Raw genomic sequence first — 22,227 nt, forward strand, 5'->3', positions numbered from 1 at the left:
AATAGACTGGTGAGAACCAGAGGGGAAGGGGGTGGAGGTAGGGCAAAAGGGGTAAAGGGGCACATATGTATGGTGAGGGATGGAAACTAGACTGTGGGTGGTGAACATGACGTATCTATACAGAAACTGATAGACAATAATGTACATTGAAATTTACGCAATGTTATAAACTAATGTGACCTCAATAAAATAATTTTTGAAAGTCTGCAAAGGCTCCCACTGCTCCTGGTCGGAGACACACATCTCCAGCCCCATTCACAAGACCCCGGAAAGTGCAGCCACCGGCTGTCTGGCTCCATCTTCCTCCAGATCTTGCCTATGCTCTGGCCTCCCTGGGGTGCTCTCTGTGCCTTTGCATCTTCTGTTCCCTCTCCCCGCAGCTGCCCCCACTCCCCAACGCACCTGAGGCCTCCTGGATTCAGCTCAAAGCCACCTCCTCCGGGAACCCACCCTGATCCCTCACCCGAGGAGGAGGTCATTTTCACACCCTGGGAACACCCCCGCCCCCTCTCGGGCTAGCCCTTAATTCAGTTGAGTTATACCTTCATTTCGGGGATAAGCAGATGACCCAATCAAGCCGCCCTCGACGCCCCTCTAGGACCGCATCCTGGAGACGCCGCCCGCCCCGCCCCCGCGCACAGTCCATAAAAGAGCGCGCGGAGCCGCAGCGCCCAGGAGGGGCCGCCCGCCTGGTTCTCGTCCCGCCGTCGGCGCATCCGTGGCGTGCAGGGCGCCTGACCTGGGGCTGCGGCACCGCCTCGGGGCCCCCCGACCTCTTCGAGACCATCTCAGCGCTACTGCCACAGCCTCACGTGTTCCTGGACTTCGCTGGAAGGAAACTGTAGGGAAATCAAGTGAGTATATTGCGATACAGAACAAGTGGAGCCAACTGGCGCGGGCGCAGAGTGTCAGTTTTTGCTGGGATGGCCGCAGGCCTCGCCCCGCCCCGCCATCTCCCCTCTTCCATCCCCATCCCTTCCCTCGTACTCAGCTGTAAGCAGGCCTAGAAGTTTCCTCCCCACCCTCCACTCTTACGCGACAGCTCCCTCCGACCTGTGCCCTGGCTCGCCGGAACCAGCAGGGAGCAGAGCCCCCGCCGCGGCCCGGTTCCGCTTCCTCGGCCGCTGGCCTCCCGGGAGCTGGGGGCTGGGCCTCCGGGGCCGCCGGGCTCCGACGTCAACGTGTTTCCCTGCGGATCTGCCCCGGAGACCCCCGCCCCAATCATTTCGCCCCCATGCCCACCCCAAGGGTCTCAGATGAAGTCAATGTGAATTCTCACCCGAGACACACCCAGGGTGTCTGGGTCCTAGAAGGGGGCTCGGTGGGTCAGGACGCGGATTTCACGTTCGGTTAGTCACAGCCGGGAGCCCCAGAGAGTAAAGGATGTTCGCTCCTCCGACAGGACTCCGCGCGGGCTTTTCTCCTTAGCCTTTCAAATACCAGCCGAAGGCTTTATTCTTGATCAGATTAATGGTAAAAATCAAAGTTCCATTCCTTTTGAAATTTGACTTTTTAAACATGAGTGAAGTGGGACACTTTTTACACTATAAATGACCAGCTCTGTCACCTCTGCCTCCCGAGCGGGTCTTGGACCAATGGGTCTTGGCAAGGCCCACCTCTCTCCCTCTGGCGTCCCTCATCTGGCTGGCTCCAGTACCACTGCCCTCAATTGCTGTCGCATCTCCTAGCTTGTCTTCCTTCCCCGGGCCTGCAGTTCCCATCTGTGGTCCACTCTGATTTAGAGAGGCTTCTAGAGCATGAAACTGGTCCTACCACTTCTCTGTTTCAAAGTCTCAAAGGGTTCCCACTGTCCTCGGTACCTGAAGGCCCCGCTGGGCGTTTATAGGGACCTTCATGATCTGCCTCTGCCCCTTCCGGGAAGCCCTCCCTGCTCAGCCCTGCACTCCGAGAGGCCTCCTGTCCAGAGTCCTCACCTGCTCTGGCTCTGCTCAGCTGCTGGCTCCCACGGCCCTGCTGACAGGACACCAGGAGGCCTGACTGCTTTCTTTCTCGCACGGGATCCTTTTGTTCAACCGGCTGGTGCTTGTGGGGTGTTGCCAGTCAGCCGTGCTTCAACCTGCCCCTCGCTGCTGCCCGGGCCCCTCAGAGCTCCAGGAACCCTGAGCACACCAGCCTCTGTTCCTTGAGATCCCGGGGGCTGGGTGTGTCTTCCCTTAGCACGGTCCCTTGACCATCTCTCTGCTCTATGCCAAATCCTCATCAAGCAGGTCACGCCACGCCAGACAGCCCAGCCCCTCCTGGGCACCAGTTCTTATTTCAGAAACATCTCCAAACTGCAAGGAAATTCCTCTAGGGGACCCTTGTTATGTGAACAAATACCTGCTACTGCTGGAGTGTCCCCTCCTGCCGTGGGGCCCCTCGACCGTCTCTTTACTTTCTTTACACCATTTCCTCGTGGTGCTGGATGTGGCTGCCGATCGTGCTGTTCAGAACATTCCAGGAGAAAACCGGGAGTCAGGGCTCAAGTTCATGGGCACTGAACCCTTCAGAGGAGGCTCTGAGGGGAGATCCTGCCTTGTGGGGAGGAGGTGGCGGGCGGATGGGGCCATGACTGGAATTCTTCAGGAACTTTCTCAGTGGACCCCACTTTCTGGTGGTCTTCTGTGTATTTCTTACTTTGCTGTTCTCTTTACCAATCAATTTTGGGACTTTGTGTAACCTTTTAATTCTTACTCTGTGCCAGCTATCCATGAGTCTGGCCATTAGTGTTCTCTGTGACCGCATAGCGTGGGGTCATGAGACTGAATTCGGAACTTCTGTTTTGTTTCCTTTCTGAGGAAGACTAGTCCTAAGCCAACAGCCGTGCCCATCCCCCTCTACTTTATATGTGGGACGCCTGCCACAGCATGGCTTGACAAGCAGTGTGTAGGTCCTCACCCGGCATCTGATCCGGTGAACCCCAGGTCACAGAAGCAGAATGTGCGAACTTAACTACTGCACCACCGGGCTGGCCCCGGGAACTTCTGGTTTGATGTCCAAGATAAGGCCTCATGTAGATGCCACGCACCCCTCGTCTTGCACAGGGTCACTTATGGTTCCAGTGGTAACACTCCTTCTCTCCTCATCCTCCCCAAAGTGCTTTGAACTTGGCTCTTCTGTCTCCGCACCCCTAACTTTTCCTCTCCTCCAAACCCCTCCGAACCCCTTCTCCCTGCCCCGTCTCTAACCCTCCATCTGCTCACCCTGCAGATACCAAGGAGCCACCTGCGGGCGCCGTGTGGAATCAGCCCAGAGGGGACTGTGCTTGCAGGGCATATCTCGGTTTTGGGGAGCAGTCCCCAGCTAAGATGGGGGCAAGTGCATCTAAGGAACAAGCGGTGCAGAACCCCCATGGTGCATCCCTGACCGCTAAGGAAGCCCACCTGACTCGGCCTGCCCCACACCCCTGGGCATCTGTGGGCTCTGTCTATGGCTTCTCTGCCTGTACGGGAGCCCAGCCTGTAACTGACGCAGCCTGCTGGCCTGTCGTGAGGACCCCCTGTGTCATCCACTCCTGGATGGGGTGCCCAGCCACTTGGACTTACATGTGGGCCCCCTATGGTGGTGATCTCTGGGTGGGGCATCCCCCTCCAGCTGCCTCAGCACCTTCAGTCTGGCCTTGGGGCGTCTCCAGCTTTGATTCCCGCATGGGAGGCCAGCACTGGGCCACCATGGCCTCCAGTGTATTGCCTTACTTCATAGGACCCCCGCCCCTGTGCTCCTCCGGCCCTCCAGCTCTGAGCAGGGACGCCCCCGGCCACTGTACCCAGGTGGGATGGCAGACTCCAACCAACTCAGCCTTCCCTGCTCCAGTGGGGGTCATGTCCAGAGGAGCTTCTCCCTTGAAGAAGTGCCAGGCCCCTCCATCAGAGTGGGCCTCCAGGTTCAGCATTTGGGCGCCTGCGCCGTCCTCCAGCCCAGAACTCCGCCCTCTGCCCCCTTCCCCCAGCTCGGACCCTCAGCCCAATCCCCGGTGTCCCCGCTCCCCCCGGCCGCCCTGCAGGGCCTGCCGCCGCCTCTTCGAGCTCTGATGTGTCCTTGAGTGCCACCCGTTCTAGCACTTAGGGACCTGTGGAATCCAGTGAGTGCTACTGTGCCCTCTGCCCAGAGGGTTTTCATCGTGATTATCTGCTGTATCCCACGTTTCTTTCCTAATTTGTATATATTAAAGGAAGAAAGGAAGAAAGAGAAATCTTACCATAGACTTGTCTGTTTCATTACAACCCACTGCTCACTCAGGGATTCTCCCTTGCATCTTCTGAAGTGTCTCCTGATGTCTTTATTTGTTGTGAGCTTATTGTTCGTGTTATAATTTCTTAAAGATGATACTCACTCAATTCATTTTTAGCCTTTATTCTTTTATAATCTAAATTTTTAATGCTATAAATTTCCCTCTAAATATACCCCTTTAAATGCATCCTATGGTAACGATATGTGATTTTTTATTTTTGTATCTTTTTAAACAATCGCCATTAAGAGGGAAATTAAGTACGTTTTCTGTTTATTTTCTTACAGCTCCAGACAAACCAGAATCATCTTTGTGGTTTTAAATGTCTCATGTAGATCTCCTTATAATATTCCAATTACTGTGCCACTCACTGTTGCTGTTATAACAGACTACTACTTAAAGTAAAAACAATGCTTATATAATACGGCTAGAACGTTATTATGGAAGTTACTCACTTATAATATCCATATAGTAATAGTGTGCACCCTGCCCCGAAAAGTACAGTTTCATTGCGCAGCACTTTGAACAAAATCTGAATCTCTTGAGCAGCAGTATTTCTTATACTGATCCCGAAAGAGAGATCAGTAAAAATATGTTTTAAAAGGACAAAAAGAAATTCCCGAGTTTCTTGGTATAGTTTTGGAATTTGAAATAATTGATCTGGTAGAAGGTTGAATTAACCTTGAAGAACCCAGCTCTGTTCCCAGGATCTGCAGGTGGCGGCACGTCCAGCCTACCGTGGGGTGTCTGTGCCGCTTCCAGAGGGTGTGGAGGGAGGGGTCGCATGGGCGATCCTCGGCTGGAGGGGCGGGTGAGTGCGGCGGGAGGGAGGGAGGGAGGTGAGCTCTTCAGACAGGGGGGCCACGTGCACTGGGCCTTTGTCCACTCTGTTCAATCCTCAGCCTGGGAAACCGGGAAACCGTTTCTTCCTCAAGCATGGAGATCACCCCGTTCTGCTCTTCAGGGCTTCGCTCTAGGCGTTGTGTTCCGGGTGACACTTTCTCTAAGCGGGGGATGCAGACGGCTTTTACTCAGACTGAGGCTCTCTTGGACTGTAAAGATGCCTTTCTCTGTTGACACTGATTGCAAAAGTCTGGACAAATCTAAGAGACTGCTGATGACAGGTGCACACGCACCTGGCCCCCAGGAGGTTGCAGAGGGTGGAGGTGGCCTCAGGTGGCTGGGCTGCTCGTCCATCGCCTCCCTCAGTGTCCCAAGGACCAGCCCGGACCAAGTTCGGGAGCCCCTCTGTGGTGCTAAAGTCCCCCGTAGGCCTGGCTCCACCAGGCACGACAAACACAGAGAAGCGCGGTTGTCCCCCGCTGGCTGTCAGGCCCTGCAGCAGAGCGGCCTGGCAGCAGGGACAGGGACGGCAGAGAACTTGACCTCCTAGTGCTGTGCAGCGCTCCGGCTCCTTTTCTCTTTGTTTTCACATTTGTGTTTGAAGAATTTCGGTGGTAAGGAGTAACAGGAAGAATGGATTCTGTATACCCTCCATCTTGATACAGTTGCTACTATTTTGCAATATTTGTTTCATTTCTCTCTTTCTATTCACACACACAAATATACTTACAAATGGTGTAACCTGTATCTCTAATCTACCCGTCCATCTTTCTCTGTCTGTCATCTCCCTATTGATCTGTTAAACCGTTTCAAAGTAAATTACAGATGTCTGACATTTCCTTGTGCATTTTCCCACGTTACCATTTGTCATCATCATAACCTCACAAATGAACTATCTCCTAATACCCAATATTCAGAACACGTCTGAATATTCCCAGTTGCCCTAACAATATATTTCACAACTGTTTTCTTAGTGGGGGGACTAGGATAGATCACCTGACCATTTGCATATCCTGTTTTGTGAAGTGACTGTCCCAGACTTTTCCCCACTTTTTCCCATTGGTTAGGGCTGTGTTGTATGTGTGTGTGTGTTTATAAAAGTTACTTATGTATTCTACAGATAAGCCTTTTGTCAGATACAAGTATTGTTTATATCTTCTGTGTGGCTTTCTTTTTTACTTTTAAAATGGTGTCTACTGATTAACAGACGTTCTTAATTTTATGGAGATCCAATTTATCATTATTTTCTCTTTTGATTAGTGCTTTGGAAACCTGTTTAATTAATTCTTTGTCTACTCCAAAGTCATTGCATATTCTCATACGTTTTTGTCTTGGAGGTTTATTGTGTTACCTTTCATGTTTAGGTCTGTGGTCTCTCTCAAATTAATTCTTGAAATGTGTTGACTGTTGGCTTTTGGCCCTGGATATGGTGGATGTTAGTAAATGCTTTTGTGTACTTAAAAATGATCTGCAGTTGTTGGACAGAATATTCTGCATAGGCATGCCTCAGAGATACTGCTCGTTTGGTGCCAGATGACTAAAATAGTGAGTATCAGAATAACGCCAGTCAGGTGCATTTTTGGTTTCCTAATGCACGTAACAGTTATGTCTCCACAATACTGTAGTCTATTAAGTGTGGAATAGCATTGTGTCTCAAAAAACACTTCAGTTGAATGTGTATCTCTCTCTCTCCTTTATGATACACCTAAGGCTATACATTTTCCTCGGAATACCTCTTTAGATTTGTCTCACAGATTTGGCAGGTGGTCTGTTCATTACTGCCTATTCTATGGGGTTGAGGAGTTCCTAGAGCCTCGGTGCCTCGCGGGGGATCAGCTTCCCCAGCTCAGCCATAGGGCATCAGCCTGCCAGTCCTGCAGTGTAAGGCAGGCCTGGATGAGGGTCAGAGTCCTCCAGAGCATTTAGCCCTGAGCTTCCTATTTGGGCCCCAAATCACCCTCTTCCTCTGCCTCTTTACCCCTGCTCGAATCCTTGGCCCCGTCACCACTGCCCCTCCTAGAAGCAAAGTCCGCAACAGTGCTCTGGCCATGTTCTCAGGTCACCAGCTGGACAGATAGGAACCTGTCACACATGAAGCCTCCACGGTTGACTCTGCCTGGGGTCCCAGGACCGTTGCTGACCTGGGGCTCCAGCCATGTCCTGAGTGAGTCCAAAATACCTGTCTGTACTACTCTCAGCAGGAAGTCAGGATGCTAAGGGTTATGATGTGTCCTGGTAGACAAAATGCGATTCTGCCTAACTATTTAGTTGCAGTGGCGATGCTAGAAATGTACGGCCACCAAATCTGGACAATGTCCATAGGACTCCGATTTAAACTCAAAGCTCATTTTGGAGCCCGGCAGGGCCCTTCACAGGTCGGCAGCCACCCTCCAGAACCCCCTGCCCTGAGGAACGCCAGAGGCTGGTGTGCCGCCGGTCAGGAGCAGGGGGAGGAAGGCAGGCAGCCTGCAGACCTGAGCCCCAAATGAGGAAACAGGGAAAACCAGAAATGGTGGAGCCGAGCGATCACCCCCCTCCAGTGGCGCTTCCCTCCACCCCCATGTCTCTCTCACTCTGCAAGTTCACGGGACCCACCCTCCCATGGGACCACATCTAGACATTTAGATACTTAACTCGCTTCTAAACTCTGGTCATTCTTAGGTCAACCTTATAGTTTTTCCACCTTCTTGTACTTTGCATTTTATTTTAAATTAGCTTTTGTTACTTCAGTATATTTTCAAAGGATGCATTACATATTAAATATAATCACCAAAGTAAATGGGATTCAGCGTCACTTGCTGCACGTAGAATAGAAAACTGGAATATAACAAAACAGAACAATGCGACGGCCTCATTGTCTGCTGGAGGGCTCAGTCTCCAGCCTGGCCTGGCTTTCTTAATGAGAGAGACTGGCGGTGTAGGAGTTAGGGCACTGCCCCGACCCCTGGCTCTCTCTTTGTGAGACGAGGACACACGTGAGTCCCTGATCCCCGACTGTTGCAGAGCCCAAGCTGGAGGTGGGACCTCAGGCATTCAGACTTAGCCACATCCGCCTCTGGCCACCTCAAGCTCCCACATGCAGCTCCAGTTCTGCCCAGCGTACAGAGCAGAGATTGGAATGAAGTCTGTGCTGCATTCCCAGCCAGAAGGGCCAGCCCTGTAAAGGAGCCGGGGCGCCCCGCCCCTCCCCTTCCTCATAGGCTTTGACTTGGTCCCAAACCCCAGCCCCATCTCCCTGAGGGCCTTGAAGCCGGCTTGCCTCCACAGGAGTGTCCTGCAAACAGGATGACTTCCCTCGTCAGCAGCTGCTTGGTCTTGGACACATCGGCTGCCTGACACTTGGGATGCTGCCTTCTCTTGCTCCCACAGCTGGCCTGGGCTGACCCTGCCTCCACGGGAAAGACTCCCACCTCCCAAGGGCCAAGTGGGGACAGTGCACAGAGGCAGGGGCGAGGGTGGGCCTACCTCATCCTGGGCCTGGCTGCCGGTCCTTCTCCTGCTCTGCACCAAAGCAGCACATTTCCAGCTCTCCTCCACCTGGCTCCCTGGCAGGGTCAGCTGATGGGAGGCAGTGGGGAGAGACTAGAAGGTGGGAAGAAAGGGAGAAACCAAGATGGTGCCCGCTGTCTGCCTCCCGACATCCAGCTCCCCTGGGCAGCCCAGCTGAGGTCCCTCCGGATGCCCTGAATTCCCGGTTTGGGTAGCATCCTTTCCTCCCACAGTCATTCAGCCCTGGGAGTGGTGGCAGCTTCCTGCTGCTGCTTCACTGTCCCCAGGCTTCTCAGCTCTCCCATCGCCAAGTGACCATTCTCTGAAATGAATTCTCTTGGTTTAGAAGGCCTCCAGGGGCTTGTCTCCTGAGGGACTGGCCATGCCACATGGAAACACAAGGCAGGGAAGCAGGAGGGCGTCTTTGAGGACCCGCACCCCAGGGGGGATGCTGACTTGGGAGGGATGGAGCAGGCCCACCGCACACAGGGCTCCGAGTTGGGGGAATTCCAGAATCTTTCCACTGTCCCCTTTGCTACTGGCTGGTCACCACTTATTGTGATGTGGGTTCTGCAAGGAAGAGGGAAGTCAGGGCGACTGGGTTCAGCCTCTGGAGAGCATGGCCACCTCCAGCCAGAGACCACCAGGGGCACGCCTGCTGCTGACAGGTTGGGCTTATTACTCATCCCCAGTGACGGAGAACTCAGGGTATCTCAGGGGAGGGTGTCAGAAAGATCCGATTATGGATTTGGCTGGGTGGTGTGGGGCAGCATCTAAGGAAAAGTTATTTCCAGAAAGTGGAGCCACTTCCATGACTGAGTTGCTGGATAAATCTTATCTATAGGGAGGGGACACTAGCATGAAGATGAGCTATAACGGGTGAAGGAGCAGCAGAAACGCATTTGAGCTGAGAGAAAGGGGTGCTGGCGTTCTGTCCTGTCTGGGCTGAGACACGGCTGTGAAGTGGCCTTGCCGTCGCTCTGTCTTTGTCTCAGTGGGATCTTGTCTGAGGCTGGCATTCTGCAAGATGCTTTGTGTCACACGGAGAACAGCACGGCTGGTTGGGAGCACCAGACCAGCCTCCGGACAGGTGCTGCTCCTGCCTCTTTCTCAGGAGGCACCGTCTAAGACAGTTCAGATGACTGCCCCCGCTGCTTGAGCCCGTCAGGCCTGCGTGGCCAGCCCAGCTGGAGCACCCTGCACCAGGCCTGCAGCGAGACTAATGGTGACAGTGCGGCACTGGCTCCGTGCAGGGGCAGGTGTGCACCTGTGTTAGCTAATTTAATCCTCACCGCAGCCCTGTAGTGTGGATGGTATTGTTATCCCCATTTTCCAAATGCAGAAACTGAGGCTCAAAGAGGTTAAGGCCTTAGCTAAGGCCACCTTCTTGAGAGTGGCAGAGCTGGGCCTGTGACAGGCTGTCTGGCTCCAGATTCCTGCCCCTGTGCCCAGGTTCTCCTTTCCCTGAAAGACCCCCCGAGTCTTCCATGGTTCCATGCCTCTGCTTGCAGTGGCCATTGCCCAGAATGCCTTTCCTCGCCTCACGTTTATGGTGAGAGTAATGACAGCAGCTGACGTTAACTGAGTGCCTACCATGCGCCGAGAGCTAAGACTTGATGTGCATTAGCTCCTGCAGTCTGCACCACAGCCTTATGAGGAGGTGCTACACCATCACTTTCCAGATGGGGACACCAAATCACAGGGTGGGTAGATGCTTTAGGACCCCTCAACCAAGTGGTCTGAAGTCCACTCACCCTGCAGGACAGGCCTCATCGTCGCCCTGCAGGACAGGCCTCATCGTCGCCCCGGAAGCTGTCACTCCCACCCACTCGCTCCAGCACAGGCACCCCTCCCCCATTTCCTATATATCGTGCTACTGTCTGGTTCTGGCCCATCTTCTCACTCCTCTGGGAGTTTGCGGGGTAGGCTGCGCCTAGCTGACCTTACGCCTCATGCGAGTGTGAGCAGAGTGTAGATGACAGGAGGTGAGGGGTGGGGCCCATGCGAGTAGGGAGAGGGCCCACCTGTCCCAGGAGACTGTCTCATAGAGGCCACAGATGCAGGCAGGGGTGAGAGGTGGGAGGCGGTGAGCACGTGAGGGGGCAACTTCTCTGACTCTGGGGAATCCAGGTGTCACTCACAGGCACGGGCCTGCTTCTGGAGGGCCAGTAGCAGCAGGCAGAGCGACCCCACGCCCCTGTGGGAGCCAGGTCAGGGTTGGTAGCAATGGACACTCTGACACTGTGCACTTGCAATTTGCTTTATGTGACACCCCGAGGCACTAGTTGGCCGATTTAAGAATTCAGCCTGGCCTGCAGCCATCATTTTCAAGAAAAGCTGCCCTGCAAAGTGGCTGCCACTCATACCTCATCTATTCATGTCCCCATCAACACCAGAGGCCAGGCCCACTGGCTTCGTGAGGGTTAGAAGCGAGTTTTCAATGGTGGAATTGGTGGCCTGTTAATGTGCACACAGATGCGGAAATCCCCGGAGGTCAAGGTCTGTGGATTGGCCAGAATACCATGGAGACACTTCTCCCCTTTGACCCCTAGGCTGCCCTCTGTCCGGTCCCTGGCTGGGAGAATGCTGGCTGCCTGATGCTGGCCACGCGGGTGCTGGCACGGCGCCATATGCCCGAGCAGGCCTTCCTGCAGGCCCAGAGCCACAGAGACTTCAGCTCACGGATGGGTGTGTGGACCGTCTTGCTTGAGAATATTTGGGTGCTAAGCTTTGGGTGCCAGAAGGAATCTGGTACAGACCAGACTCCTAGCTCTCAGGATACCCATGTGATGAGGCTGGGAGTCTGTGCCAGCCGGCACTTAATGAGAACCTTTGACAGCTGACGTTATTCGCCGGAAAGAACCCACTGGTTGGCAGGACCACACTGGCTTTGCAGGACAGGGAAGCCACAGGGTGCTCTGGGCCGAGGGGGAACGCAAAGCGGCAGGTGGGCACACATGGCATGGAGTCCCTCATGCTGGCCAGCACGAGGGCGCCTGGGCCCTTATCAAGACCAGGAGTCAATCAGAGTGTTGACAAACTGGGGTCCTCTGCTGGGAAGCAGCCAGCTGGAGCTCAGCCTGTCCATGAGCCTGCCCCACGCGCCTGGAGCACTGGCCAGACCTCGCAAGGCCTGCCTGCCACTAACTAGCCGGGGAGGTCCTCCTGGAGCCCACAGCCTGGATAAGTGCGAGGCGGCTGAGGGTGGAGCGAGTCCAGGCCTCTGGGCCCCAGAGACGCTGAGCAGAGCCCTGCCAGGAGCTAAGAAACAGCTGTGCCTGCTCCTCCCCCTGGCAGCACCGCTGGGGCAGCGGCTGGCCTGGTTGGGCCTGTATGAGGGGCCAGGAGGCTGGGGGCCAGGCAGAAAGAGGCCTGCACTGCCCATGGGGCTTGACCTCCAGTCCCTAAGAAGAGTCCTATTACTGAAACGCTTCAGGCCCATGGGGCCGGTGGGTGGGGATTTTGAGAGTCTGAGGTCAAACACAAAAGTGGGTCTCAGCCCCTGAGGATGCGAAGTGTCAAAAGCCTGCTCTGACTTGGTACAAGGGCAGCTAGAGTTGGGCCTGGGCCCACGTGGTCCTGCCAGCACCAGTTGTTGCCAGAGCCTCAGGCCCCCACGACCATCACCAGAGCACCCAATCTGGCTGTGCCTCCCAGGCAGGCTGCATGCCAGTCCCTGGCCCACTGCCTCCACTGAACGCTCAGGCCCCCGCAGGCCTCCTGCCAGAGCCCTCCACTTATGACCTTGGACCAGAATGCTCCAAAACCCGGCAGTGCACCCCATGGCACTCTGCCTTGTGCAGTCCAGTGTCCACTTGTGCTTCTCTTTTCTCACCTGCAGAAAGAGCAGGGAGGTCACCTGCTCTGGGGAATCCAGGGGGCTGCTGTCGCAGGGGAAGTTGGCAGGAAAGGTGGGGACCTGACTTCAGGCTCTGCATTGTTTCCTGACGCTGGGCAAGCCACCTACCCCTTTGGTGCTGTGTCCTTCTCTGTGAGTGGGGTCACTTCAGGATGCACGTGACAGGTCTCTGGGGAGGATTAAATGGGTCCATGCAGCTTGAGCCAGGCACACAGTGATGCTGAGGGCTGTGAGCTCTTCCTGTGGTGGTCGTTGTGGCCTCAGCTAACTCGGACAATGGAGGACGCCACAAGGAGCCAGACAGCCCAAGGACTACTGCTAAGGGGGCTGACACTTTTAATGGGTCTGACTTTGCCCCGATGTTACTGGTCACAGCCAGGGGGAGCGGGCAGGGGCCGGGGAAATGAAGATCACAGTAACTTTGACCAGGCACCCATGATGTAAGTGCTTAGCAAGGGTCATTTCAACCCGTAAGTAGGTCCTCATAAAAGCAGCACCAGCCTCCCCATTCTACAGAGGAGGAAACTGAAGCCAAGAAAGGCTTCCTCAAGTCACGCAGCCAGCAAAGGCCAGAACCGAGCTGCAAACCCACTTGCCATCATCCTGGCCCAGGGCTCTGGTTCGTCTAAAAGGGCGGCATCTTCACGGTCAAGGGCAGGACCGAGTCTGTGGCAAAGGGCTCAGGCCTGAGGCACCTGTGGCACTCGGACAGTGTCAACTCTCACTGCCTCACAGCGACAGACTCACCCCTCACCTCCTCCAGCTGCTCCTGCTCGAGGAGCAAGCAGAGGGAGGGCCAAGCATCTGGATCGCCTCTCCAGTCTGTGCCAGGCTCCCAGAGAGAGCTTTTATCTGACTCAACAGCAGCGCTCCCACTGTATTTACTCTCACAACTGCCTCCCATTGAGGATGAGTGAGGCCGGGTCTCTGCTTCTCCAAATGACATAAGCGATCCCTTTAAAAACACAGTACGTAAAAAGTCGTGAATGTAAGTGGAATAACTCGAGCCCACCCAAGCTCCAGACGTCTGTGAACCTTAAAGAATCAGGACGAGGCAAGGAGAAGAGTCAGGGAGGACGCCTGGGCTCCGGGCCTGCCTCCTCCACACCCAGGCGTGTCCCCTGTGACTTTCAACGTAGGGTTTGCAATTACTGTTGTGCCAGCGGTGGGGCTGGTCTGGAGGATGCTGCCTTCTCTGAGGTGCCCCACAAGGCTGGGTGTGAACTGTGCATATGCCACAGAGCCAACATCTGAGGACAGTACTGAACACGCCTTCGAGGCAGCCAGTCAATCCCCTCATCCTCTCATAACACAGTGCAGCTGACGGTGCTTCACACACGCTGATATCTCCTCTCATTGGTTCCTCTTGGTGACCTCGCTTCCTGCTGAGGATGTCACACAGGGGGCTTCTCAGCCCCAGACAAAGCCCTGGTCACTCACCATTGCCCTTAAAGCTCCAGGAGGGCCCCTGTTCTGAGCAACAGTAAAACTGCAGCGCTGGCCCCCTCCCAAAGGCCAGAGCCCACTGGGGTGGGACGTAAATGACTCCAGGTGCAGAGTGACTTCCTCCCAGGCCTGTTCACCCCTGAGATTGGGGCTTACAGCCAGGGAGGTGTTCTGAGGGATGGGGTGTGGTGAACCTGGAGACCTGAGTTGGAGAAGGCAACACAGAGACGGCATAAGCTCGGCCCTGGGCCACCATGAGCTCAAAGGGAAAAGAGCCAGCATCCCAGGTGCAGGCCATGAGAGAGAAGCAATGCAGAAGAGCCAGGGGAGATGGAGCAGGATTGGGGACAGTCACGTCAGGATGTGAAGGAATCATGATAAATATCCTCCAGTGGATGAGAAGGCGTTGATACCACGAAGCAGGAACAAGCAGTTAAAAGAAAATGCGGGGAATGGAAATACACTGAATGGAACAATGAAGACCTCAGTGGATGGGAAAAACAGACTTGATGAGCTGGAAGAGGAGGTTGAGGGTCGTGCTCAGCAGGCACGAAGAAGAGATGCACTGATGGCAAATGCAGAAGAAAAGTTAAGCGGGTGGAGGTGAAGAGCTTCCCCAGCCAGGTGTTAGAATCTCAGGAGAAGATACAAACGAATGGAGTGGGAGAAATGTTTGAAGAAACAATGACCAAAATTTTCCAGAATTAAACTTTAAAGACTGAAAAACAGCAGAAAGAATAGAAAAGGAAAACTTTGCCCTCTAACACATCATGAGATTCAATGTCCTCAGTTGGGGAGAAACCTCCAGCAGACGCTGGAGGAAATGCTCCAGCACCCACAGAGGAGAGTTTTGGGCGCTCAGGCCCCAGTGCAGCCACGGCGGCCCAGAACACAGGACAAGGACATCTCCAGAGCGCTGAGAGAAGAGGACTTCAAACCCGAATCTTCAGCTCAGTGGTCATTCACGTGAGGGCAGTCCAAGCCAGCAGAAGGCCTGCCCCACGAGGACCACCTGTGAAACCACTGGGGGGAGACACGGCAAGACAAAAAATAAAGTGGGAGGATGCTGAGATGGGGGTTGTGAGTGAGTAAATAACTTAGTAAACTCATTTTTATCTAAAAGAGTAAAAGGAGAGGAAGGGGGTGTGAGCAGGAGTGTGAGATACCCTGTGTCTGCAAAGGCCAGAGCTGGGAGTGGGGCAATGGCGGGCCGGGCTGGGCGGGCTGTGAAACCGGGGGAGGTGAAGGCGCACCGAGGCACCAGGCTTGTTGGCAGGGGATACAGCTACTGACAAGCTTCAGAAATTGACAGGGTATAGGTCTTGAAAGTGACTGGTTATCCATTGAAAACTGAAAATAGTGTAGAAACTAGCAGAAGAAAACTAGATCTACCCAGTGGAAAGTGAACAGGAGAACAAGGCAGAAGCAAGATACGTTAAATAGAAACCAGGAAGAGCAATGATGAAATTGAGTCCCAGCAATAATTACAATGAATGTAAACTGAATTCTGGTCATCAAAAAGCCTGACCCGGCAGTGCTGCTAAAGGAGGAATACCTAAAACAGAAGGACTCAGAGAGGAAGAGAGTAAAAGGCTAAAAACATGTACGAGGCGAATACGAAATGAACAGAAACTGAGGTGATAATAACTAAAAAACGGAATTTCCTCAAGGAGAATTATCACACAGGAAAAAGGGAGGGGATTATATTCGGGTGAAAGGAACAGGAGAGCAAGAATACACAAAAACAATGAACACAGATGTGCCTAAAAATATTGCCCCCAAAATACATAAAACAAGATCTGAGAGAAGTAGGAATAGAAACATACAGTGGAGATTTCCACACCTCTGATACTGACAGATCAAACACACAGAATCAGCAAGATCGCAGCACTAAGACTCTACTAATAAGTTCAAACTAATAGGAATATTTTTCAAAAGTCTGACGTCCAACAAGCAAGGCATTTATGAGCTTCCACTGTGACTGGTCATGTCCTGGGCCACAAAGAAAGAAGCCTCAATTAATGCCAAAGAAGTAACACCATACATACTCTGCCCTGACCATCTGTCGATAAAATTTCAACTCTTACTTTAAAACTCCTGGAAATAAAATGGCATACTTCTAAACAATCCTTTGAAATAAGGCAAATCATGAAATACTTAGAATGAAGTGATACCACTCCACATGCCTAAGTACAGGATACAGCAAAAGTATACCCAGAGGGTGACACATTTGTCAGAAACAAGAAATAGTAAGAGGAAAAAGAAGTAGGTGTTCACCTCAAGAAATTAGGGAAATAGAAAGAATACAAATCCAAAGAAGCAAGGAAAAATAAAGATAAAAACAGAAATTGATACTATAAACATTTGTTTTCTTCTTCACTTTCACAAAATTCAGAGCTGGTTCCTTGAGAAGCCAGTTTTGATGTCTTCTGGTAAGAGGGATGATCGAGGCAGAGGGGAAGACATGCTCCCGTGCAGACTGTGAACAAGACGAGGCAGCCTGCTATCACAGTTAGCTCACGCAGTGCTGGAGAGCCCGACCAATGCTCTAATTCAGGGATAAACCTTCCAAGGGAGGGGCCCCCAAGGGGTCTGAGTGCTCCTGTCTCAGTGCCCCCAGCCAGCCTCTACACCCCAATGCAGGCAGCTGAGAAGGGCCCACTCTCTTTGCCTCCCATGCCAACACACAGCTTAACAGCACGATCTGCCTGAAAGATCCTCAGAACTGATCCCAACATTCCTGTTTAGTTAAGGCATGACGAGAAGCTGGGCGCTCCCTGCCAGTCCAGGGGTGTGCACCCTTAATCTGCTCTAACCTCACACAGCTTCCCCAGCTTCCTGTGGTGTGTGGAATGAAACTGAAGACAGAACAATAGAAATGACCCAGTTTGAACAACAGTGAGCAAAAAAAAAAAAAAAAAGGCAGAATGGAGAGAAGAGAAGAAATAATTAATGAACAGAAATTTAGGTGCCTGTGGATCTATAACAAAAGATCTAACATTTGGGTCACTGGAGTCCCACATGAGGACAAAGAGGTTGGAGCTGAAAAGGTTGTCAAAGAAATAATAGCAGGAAATATTCCAATTTGGGAAAAGACATAAACCTACAGATTAAAGAAACTAAACAATCTCAAATGAGATAAATCCAATGAAATCCACAACATGATACATCAAACTTCTGAAAACTAAAGATAAAGAAAAAAATCTTGAAAGCAGTGGGAAAGGAATGACATCTTACCTGTAAGAGAAAAACAATTTGAATAATTCACTAAAAGTCTATACAAAGAAATACATTCAAAAACACTATAGATAAGTCAAAATGGAATTCTTCCCAAGTAACCCTTAGGAAGGCAGGTAAAAGCAAACAGAGAAATGAAAAACAGAGGGAACAAATATAAAACCAAAAATAAAATAGTAGATTTAAGCCCTAACAGACCAATAATTATGTTAAACGCTAATGGTCTCACATACTATATGATTCCATTTACATAACATTCTCAAAATGACAAAATTGCAGAGATGAAGCACATGTTAACGATTGCCAGGAGTGAGGGATGGCGGGCAGGGGGCTGGGAGGGGTGCAGTATGAGAGAGGTCTTCGTCCTGGGCGGACAGTTCTGTATCTTGGCTGATGATGTGGTGATTACACAGAGGTGCACCTGTGATAAGATGACGCCACACTGCAGACACACCTCACACGTTCAGTTTCCTGGTTTGATACTGTCCTTGAGTAAGGCAGGGTGCAAGCACAGGGAAACAGGTTAGGGACATGGGGCCTCTCTGTACTATCTTTGCAACTTTCTGGGAAACTATAATTTCAAATTTTTAATAAAAAAACATAGATAACGTATATATACTTTTTTTTAAAGGTCAAACACTTGTATATAAAGGAGAAATAATATATATTTCACTGATGTGGATTCTCAAGCATGACTTCCTAGAAGACGTGATGTCATCAGATGTCACACTATTATGAATAAGCTTGGGTTTGAGAAATAAGATCAAAGCCATTTCCATTTAAAAAATACAGGAAAAGGAACGACTAGAAGACACACTCACTAGCATTCCATGCACATTAAGCCTGTGTGAAGACACTATGCGCTTCTGCATAAATGACTCAGCTTCTAGGCTTCAACAACTGCCAACCGGTTTTCCCCTCTGCGGGCCCCACTGGGACATGGGAAGGACTGGCGCGTCAAGGGCAGCTCTCCACAGGAGGGATGCTGGCACAGAGAAAGTCCCTGCCCACCGGAATTCGGCAACGCTTCAAACACCACGTCACTTGGGAAAGTCCCAGGGTGCTTTTGAGATGTCCCCTGGGGAGGATCGTCAGCTCCACAGCGCAGCCCCACCGAAATGGACACCTGGCTCCCCTGGGGACACTCCTCGCCTGCAGCCCTCTCCAGCGATGGTCGTCTTCTCACCCGTGGGCAGGGGTCCTTCCTGCTCCTCACTGCCACTTCCAAGTCACAGTCCTTCACAGGTCACATAAGACTACACTGTCGTTACTCCCTCTGGCCACAGTCTTCTCTCATTTCTCACAGTTCTGCAGCTGGCCTCGCAGCTTTCAGCACTTCTCCTGCCCTATTTCTTTGTAATTTCCAAATCCATGTGGATGACCCTCCCAGCAAGGGCCCCTCCTCGCTGCCAATCATCTAGTTCTCTTTCGCACCCCAACACCCGGCCCCACAGTCAAACCCAGAGCTGCTCATTTCCACACTATACTTGTTCCTCAGTAAATGCAGAGCGCTTCCTTTTCCAACCTGTAACTCCTATCTTCCTAGCTCACTTTCAGCCACGGCCGGTGGGCTGCACTATGACCTTCTGCAGAGCGGCTCAGACCACAAACTAAACCCACTTACAACCCAAGGGGTGGGCCTTAAACACTGTGTGAGCTGCTAAAGAGCAGGCAGCAGGGGTATCATAGTGCTTCATTCATGTATTTAAAACACAAGTGTACAAAATGCTCTTCACAAGGTTGCACTCATGCGTATTTGAGGACCTATATGAGATATACTAGAGCGCTGGCCTGTGACAGGGCTGAGGACAGGAAAGGGTGCAGGAAGCAAGGGTCAAAGGGCAGAGGGGACAAATGAAGTGGAAATAAATAATCAGTAGAGGGCCTTGCACGGGCCCGGGAGAGTGTGCTGTGCACTGAGGAACAGTGAACAACTTCCATCTGAGAGCCTTTAAAAGTCAAAAAAAGTCAAACCCAAGAGTCTGGGCAGACCCACAGCTCACTGGGCATCATGCAGTGTGTCTCCCCTGGTTGGGGAGTGACTGGAGATTGATCAGAGCTAGAAGAGGCAGCAGCAGGCCCTGCAGGGTGGCCGGGGGGAGCGGGGGCACCGGGGATTGGGCTGAGGATCTGAGCTGCGGGAAGGGGGCAGAGGGTGGAGTTCGGGGCTGGAGGACAGCGCAGGCGCCCAAATGCTGAACCTGGAGGCCCACTCTGATGGAGGGGCCTGGCACCTCTTCAAGGGAGAAGCTCCTCTGGATGAGCGCCGCCCCCGCAACCCCCACAGCCGGGAAGGCTGAGCTGGCTGGAGTCAGCCATCCCACCTGGGTACAGTGGCCGGGGGCGTCCCTGCTCAGAGCTGGAGGGCCGGAGGAGCACAGGGGCGGGGGTCCCACAGAGTAAGGCAATACACCGGAGGCCATGGTGGCCCAGTGCTGGCCTCCCACGCAGGGATCAAAGCTGGAGACGCCCCAAGGCCAGACTGAAGGTGCTGAGGCAGCTGGAGGGGGATGCCCCACCCAGAGATCACCCCCAAAGGGCACCAGCATGTGAGTCCAAGGGGCTGGGCACCCCACCCAGGAGTGGACAACACGGGGTCCCCACTGTCATGAGACAGCAGGCTGCGTCAGTGAGAGGTCCGTCTCCCATACAGACACACAAGCTGCAGGCAGACCTTGAGCCTGCCCCCGAAGCAGCCGGAGGCGCTCGGATTTCCTTGGAGGGCTGGGCGGCACAGGGCACGTGTTCCTGCACAGCCCGTTCCTGGGAGGTGGCTGCACCCATGGTGGACGTGGGTGAGCTCTGCTCCTCCCCAAGCCGGGTTACACGTGGCCAGTTTGCCGTCCTGGCTCCCTACCTGTGGAGCGGACAGAGGCTGCAGGAGAAGGAAGGGGTCCAGGAAGGGAGTGTGTGGCCACCCTGGGGAGGGGCCAGGAGCGTCAGGGGAGGGCCAACAGCACGAACTGTAGTTTTCAGTGGTGGATGGGCTTGGGGGTAATATTTCTTTGAGGCAACATCTCATTACATTGTTCTTTCCTATCCTTAGAAGCCCCCAGCCCCCAACCCCACATGGAAAACAAGAACCTGAGAGGACTAACGGCTGGGCTCCAGAGAGACCTGGGGCGGCAGGAGGAAGAGAAAGATGAATTCCAAAAGTGCCCCCTGCCAGAGTCAGAACACAGTGGAAACGGCAGAAATGGGGGCTCTCCTTGGGTGCGAGAAGGAGGCCCTGCACTTCCTGGCACAGCTGCCCGGTGGGCGCCCAGCAGAGCCTCCGCCAGGAGGCCAGCGCCGCCAGCAGAGCGTGCCACGCTCAGGGTCGCACTGCAGACATGCGTGTCCGCTGCGGGGTACAGATCAGACTGGCAGAGCTTCACCTCAGGGGAAAGAGGAAAAGCCAGGGGCTGTGGCAACAGTTTAGGGAAGCGGTCACAGCCCTTAAAACCAGGCGGGATGCAGTGGGAAGGGAGAGAAGCGGGTGGACGTCAGATATGTTCGGGAGGCCAAACCGACGTCCTTAGTGAGCAGGTGTTGAAGACACAGGCCAGAAGGGAGCCTGGGTAGAGATAGACACGCAATGCGCCAAGGACATGAAGACAGGGAGCTCTGGGCGAAGCCGCCGCGTCCGAGTGCGTTTTCTTCAGTGTCTCCCAGGGCAGGCGGCTCGCTCTGAAGGCCTCAATTCCTCCCTCTCCCACAGCCTCACCCCAGGCCACATGACACACTTGGGCTCTGGGCTCAGAGGATGTGGGCCAGTGTAACACAACAGACGTCTCAGAGGGGCTCCTGCAACCTGGCCAGCGCCCCTGCAACTGCCGTGAGAAGATGCTGGAGCTGGCCTGCTGGAGTGTGAGAAAACAAGCAGAGAGCTGAGGCACCCCACTCTTTGTGGGTCAGCCCAGAGCCAGCTGACCTGCCGACCTGAACGAGCCAGGAGACGTGGATTCCGTGACACTGAATCTCGGGCGGTGAGGCCCAGGGACCTGGGGCTGAGCACACCCACTGGTGATTCCAATGCGTGCTAACCGCTGAGGAGCGCCGGCCTAGATGACCAGCAGCTGCTGCTGATGCCTGCCGGACTCCAGTGGGGCCAGAAGAACTGAGGCTTGAGCCTGGTCCAGTTGGCAGGACCCTGCAGGTTTGTGACCTGAGAGACGGTCGCTGCTTGCTACTGAGGACTTGCTGTTGTTACACCCCAGTATTGTGCAATGGATGACTGATACACTTTCCCACACTCCCTCCTTCCTGAGAGTAGACGGATTCCCAGGGCTAAAGCAAGAAAAAGGCAGAGCAAATAAGGAAACTCGGTGCTCCATCCCGCTCCCTTCCTTCCAGGAGACATTGTGAGGGACAGGCCAAAGCACAGACGTGAGGGAAGAGAACGGCTGGGCTGAGCCCTGCCCCACTCTGGTAGAAGAGTCACTGCACAGAGACAGCCCTGGGAGGGGGCAGGCAGCTGCCCTCCAGGGGGCTGAGGCCCAGCTGTGCTGTGACTGGGCACGCACACCTGAAGACGTGAGGTTGGGATGTGGAGGGAAGTTTAGATTGTGAACAGGACGCAGGTGGGAATGCGGATGTTTAAAGAGATGCTTCCAGAAGCAAGAGAGGCTGGCGATGCAGAGCAGACAGAAGTGGGGCACCAGCTGCTGAGGGGCCAGACGACCCACGTAATGCTTTGTGCGGGTGAGCCTCCCACCCACCTTGACCTGGATGCAGCCCTCCGTGCCCAGGGTGAGGGGACCTTCACTGCACCCAGGATGGGGCATCTCTGAATACACTTCAGTCACCTAGGAAAAATTTCCCCCAAGAAGCAAACTAGGGGCAGGTAGAAATGATGTTCAGTGACTGGGTGAAAATAAATGTTCTCAGTATTGAATAACAAGACAATAACAACTCCACTGAGAAATGGGGCAAGGACTTTTTAAAAAGCCAGAGAAGTAGGGGGAGATAAGCCAACAAATGCGTGAAAAGATGTTCAAACTTACAAATAAATACAAATGAAAGGAAAGGCTGGATGGCAGGTGAAAGAACGGACCCACTCGTGCCCTCTCCCCACACCCCACAAGGTAACAACAAAGGGGTTTTTTAAGGCATCAGCCGACAAGAACAACAATCATGTGAGAGG

The 22,227-nt window shown here is 53.4% G+C and overlaps 1 protein-coding gene across 1 annotated transcript; it reads left to right on the forward strand.

The window, feature by feature from the left end:
- Window positions 1–3,308: 3,308 nt before the first annotated feature.
- PRR23E (PRR23 family member E) lies at window positions 3,309–4,031 on the forward strand. The gene has a single exon (XM_046682412.1). It carries the CDS (start codon window positions 3,309–3,311, stop codon window positions 4,029–4,031), a length of 723 nt encoding a protein of 240 aa, XP_046538368.1.
- Window positions 4,032–22,227: the final 18,196 nt, after the last annotated feature.

The sequence above is a fragment of the Equus quagga genome, chromosome 1, assembly GCF_021613505.1.
Source record: "Equus quagga isolate Etosha38 chromosome 1, UCLA_HA_Equagga_1.0, whole genome shotgun sequence".
In the NCBI taxonomy this organism is placed as follows: domain Eukaryota; kingdom Metazoa; phylum Chordata; class Mammalia; order Perissodactyla; family Equidae; genus Equus; species Equus quagga.

Excerpts from the sequence above, each read along its gene's own strand:
- PRR23E (XM_046682412.1), top strand. The coding sequence starts at position 3,309 with ATGGGGGCAAGTGCATCTAAGGAACAAGCGGTGCAGAACCCCCATGGT.